Raw genomic sequence first — 3,711 nt, 5'->3', positions numbered from 1 at the left:
TGCAACGGTTTTTGTGAAACCGTTGCTTTTTTAGCTACGGTTTAAATATACAGTCGCAATATTAAACGACGGTTTAAACCAATCGTCGCTATTATAAACAGCGACGTTTGTGTAAAATCTGTCGCCGAGTGTATGTACAACCGTCGGTAATTGCGACGGTTTTACAAAGACCGTCGCTGATCTATCGGCGACGGTTTGACATTTTACGTCGCTATTGCCGACGGTTTTATCAAAAAACCTCGCTAATGGCGACGGTTTTTTGGACAACCGTCGCTAAAGTTTCTATATATACCGAGCTTCGGCCACATTTTCTTCAGCGATTTTCGCCTTTCTTCTCTGGTAGTATCGAAACTCTATCAATTTATTCGCATGCATTTTAGGTTTATCTATGTGTACTAACATCTTTTCGTTTGTTTTTCGTAGATTTGCCCGTTCGTGTACTTTTCCAGCGTTACGTGGATCTGTATTATCCTCGCGGTTGCACGTTAGATTTTTAAACCGTTTTTTTTTACCGCAAAAATTAATATTTACGTGTTATTAGTGTAGTTAGGAATTTTAGCGTACATACTATGTTATTTATAAAATGTAGCGTAGTAGATACATTAGTTTTGCGACAGAGTTTAGTTAAGAATTTCACCGTACTATGTTATTTAAGATTTTTATGCATGTTTTTTTTTCAATTTAAGCGTCATTATGATTAATAACTCATGCATTTAATTTTTCAATAGGAACAATAATTTAATGTTATAAGTGTAGACACTTGTTTAATTATTTTTTCCTTGTTTATTTTTTGTTACTTTACTTTAAGTAAATAAGTATTTTAAAATTTGTAGGCATAAAAAGTAACACATGAAACTGAAGTTGGATGGATCGTATGTTGAAAAGTGGGTTCTTAAGTGGTTAATGGGTTTTTAAGACATTTGTAACAATAAAATTTTTGTATTTGCAGTTATTTACTATGTCTGGCCAGACGCCTCCTCCACCGCCTGATCACAGGCTTCAGCTTACCATCCAGGATGGAGTGTAAGTAAATTTTATTTTAAACTTGAATTGATATTTTGCAGAAATTCTGCTCTACTTATTTAAGTTTTTTAGGAAAAATATTAAAATTACTTTTTTTTCCTGGTTATAGATTTCTCCCAGATAATAACAGTGTCTCGAGATTCATATCACGACAGTTCAAAATTCAGACATGTGACACCGGCTATTCGTGGAAATACGTGACACTTGAGCAGCGCCAGTGGTACTGGGAGCAGTTTTGCGTAAGTTTTACAATCACATTTTTCAATTTTTATTAAATTAATAACTTACTTAGATAATAAATATTGCAGTTGAGGTATAGATGGTCGGAGGCCATTGACGCTCAGGTACGGGCGTTGTGGACCCATAACATTGCCATCCTATACCGACGGACCATTCATGGCTGGAGGAGCAAGAACAGGTATCCACAGTCGGTCCCGCAGGAGAGATGGGCTTCTTGGAATGCTGCGTGGCAGCAGGAGGATTGGCAGAGCAGAGCCGCGAAAAACAAGGCGAATAGGAACATCGAGCCTGCAGGGACTGGTACAGGGACGTCGAAGCACATTGCAGGTGCGAAGACGTACAGCGCGCACGGGCAGGATCTGGTATTTATTCCAGTTTAATTATTCTCAGTTGTACTTTACCATATATATATATATATATATATATATATATATATATATCTGTGTGTGTGTGTGTGTGTGTATATTTAGATCTCATTACTTATAAATGTTAATGTTTTACAATTATTGAAATTATTTTAGCGAGCTCGTCAAGGCAGAGATCCAACTTCATGGGAGTTATACGTTCATACACATCGACATGCAGATGGATCTTTCGTCGACACACGATCCCGTCTGATCCACGTAAGTTATTTAAATTTACTTATACTCGTTAACGCAACAATATATAAATTCGATTTGATTCATTTCTATTCAACATCACAGGAGGAGATGGAGCGGTTCATGGCTGCGTCGGTCACTCCCTTCGATGGATCAGAGCCTGAAGTTCCCAGCCCGCAGTCGGTAAACAACATGTTCAAGAGTGTGGTTGGGGGGAAGAAGAAGGGGAGGATGTACGGGTGTGGGTCCATGGCCAGCACCTTATATCCCGACGAGATGGCTCCGGGGCGACGTGGTGGGTCGTCGGGTGTCGGTCAGTCGTCCGAATCTCAGGAGATGGCAGACATGCGCCAGGCTCTAGACCGGTCGTTACATCGTAACGATGAGCTTTGCGATACGGTGCAGTCTATATCGGCGGAGAACGTCATGCTGAGAGATCGCATGACATCACTAGAGGAGCAGGTCCGAGCCCTAGTTGCAAGCATGTCACAGGCAGCTGCTGGGCATACGTCAGGACGCACGGCGTCTGTACCCGACACTTCTCACAGGGGTCGATCCCGAGCCCGTGGCGCACCAGTTGGTCATTCTTCTCGTAGGTACCAATTATCACAGACTTATATTCCTCCGACGCAGGGGTACGGGGACGACGACCACGACGACTACGACGACGACGAGACGCAGTCACCTTAGATACTGTTTTTTTTTATTTTTTTATGACAGCTGTAGAAAACAATTTATTCTTATTTTTATTCTAATAATATGATTATGTTTTTTAAATTGTGTTGTCAATAGTTTGTTAATTAAACATCACAATGTATATATTATATTTAATTAAAAAAAAAATTGGAAAATAACGACGGATTACTTTTAACCGTCGCTTTATATAGCGACGGTGTTGACAATACCGTCGCTATATAAAGCGACGGTTTTTAAAGCACCGTCGCTATATAAAGCGACGGTTAAAACCTAAACCGTCGCTATAGGAAGCGACGGTTTACACATAACCGTCGCTTAATATAGCGACTGTTGGAAATAAACCGTCGCTCAAAATAACGACGGTTGAAATTACACCGTCGTTATATATAGCGATGGGTAAAATTTAACCGTTGCCAAAATGGCGACGGTAATCATAATGAAAACCGTCGCCATAATGGTCACGGTTTCTGAGTTAGCGTCGCTTAGCAAGGCGACGCGCCCCCCGGTTACGGTTAACCGAGCCGACGCCAAAACCGTCGCTATAACCAATTTGCGACGGTTTTAGCGACGGTTTGGACCGTCGCTAACCTCCGCGTTTTTTTGTAGTGGTTATACATATAAAGTAATTGTTATAATTTGATAGAATCATAAAATATTATTTAAATAAAGATAATTTTTACATAAGAGTCAATAAAACTCAAACCACAAGTTGCTTATTAGATACATAATATAACAATTCTAGCCTAAATCACTCTCTTAAGTCCAGTTTGTTCGATCATACCCGTGCAGGAAATGTGTAGGATTGAATTTTCCCACAAGCCCCTACCCCCAACTTGTATTTCCGAAAAAAAGAGTAGTAAGCCCGGAGAAACAAGATATACTCGAAACTAAAAGAACAACGAAATGAAGAAAATAAATAATAACAGGAACGACAGAGATAAACCACGGGAAACGTTAAACATATAGAAATAATAAAGGGGCAAAATAATTCTCCCTTTCTTGCTAAAAAGTTCTAAGTTATTTAGGAAAATAACTTTGTACAAAAACATTTTTGAAGATAAACCTATATTAGTAATATTTTAACATATATAATACCACAGCTTCTATTATACTAAAATAATTTATTGAGGTTATACAAGGTAGTTCTAAGCTT

General features: G+C 39.0%; 1 protein-coding gene across 3 annotated transcripts; it reads left to right on the top strand.

Moving 5' to 3' along the window:
• The first annotated feature begins 249 nt into the window (after positions 1-249).
• LOC140812647 (uncharacterized) lies at positions 250-3,143 on the top strand. 3 transcript variants are annotated; one of them, XM_073170975.1, is made up of 6 exons: positions 251-484; positions 950-1,023; positions 1,133-1,262; positions 1,332-1,625; positions 1,785-1,886; positions 1,968-3,143. In XM_073170975.1, exons 1-6 carry the CDS (start codon positions 389-391, stop codon positions 2,550-2,552), a joined length of 1,281 nt encoding a protein of 426 aa, XP_073027076.1. In that variant the 5' UTR covers positions 251-388; the 3' UTR covers positions 2,553-3,143. The 3 variants fall into 3 exon arrangements, with proteins under 3 accessions (XP_073027075.1, XP_073027076.1, XP_073027077.1); XM_073170976.1 differs by having other exon boundaries at positions 325-339; positions 424-484; positions 1,785-3,143; XM_073170974.1 differs by having other exon boundaries at positions 250-484; positions 1,785-3,143.
• The last annotated feature ends 568 nt before the right edge of the window (positions 3,144-3,711 follow it).

This window comes from Primulina eburnea, chromosome 14 (genome assembly GCF_022965805.1).
Source record: "Primulina eburnea isolate SZY01 chromosome 14, ASM2296580v1, whole genome shotgun sequence".
Taxonomy (NCBI): domain Eukaryota; kingdom Viridiplantae; phylum Streptophyta; class Magnoliopsida; order Lamiales; family Gesneriaceae; genus Primulina; species Primulina eburnea.
This window is presented reverse-complemented; position numbering and strand designations above follow the sequence as displayed.

What these genes read in the sequence shown, in the direction of transcription:
- LOC140812647 (XM_073170974.1), top strand. Translation starts at nt 389, where the DNA reads ATGTGTACTAACATCTTTTCGTTTGTTTTTCGTAGATTTGCCCGTTCG. An exon ending in GGTACTGGGAGCAGTTTTGC is followed by an intron (nt 1,263 to 1,331) that starts GTAAGTTTTACA and finishes TAAATATTGCAG; the next exon opens with TTGAGGTATAGATGGTCGGA. An exon ending in GCGCGCACGGGCAGGATCTG is followed by an intron (nt 1,626 to 1,784) that starts GTATTTATTCCA and finishes AAATTATTTTAG; the next exon opens with CGAGCTCGTCAAGGCAGAGA.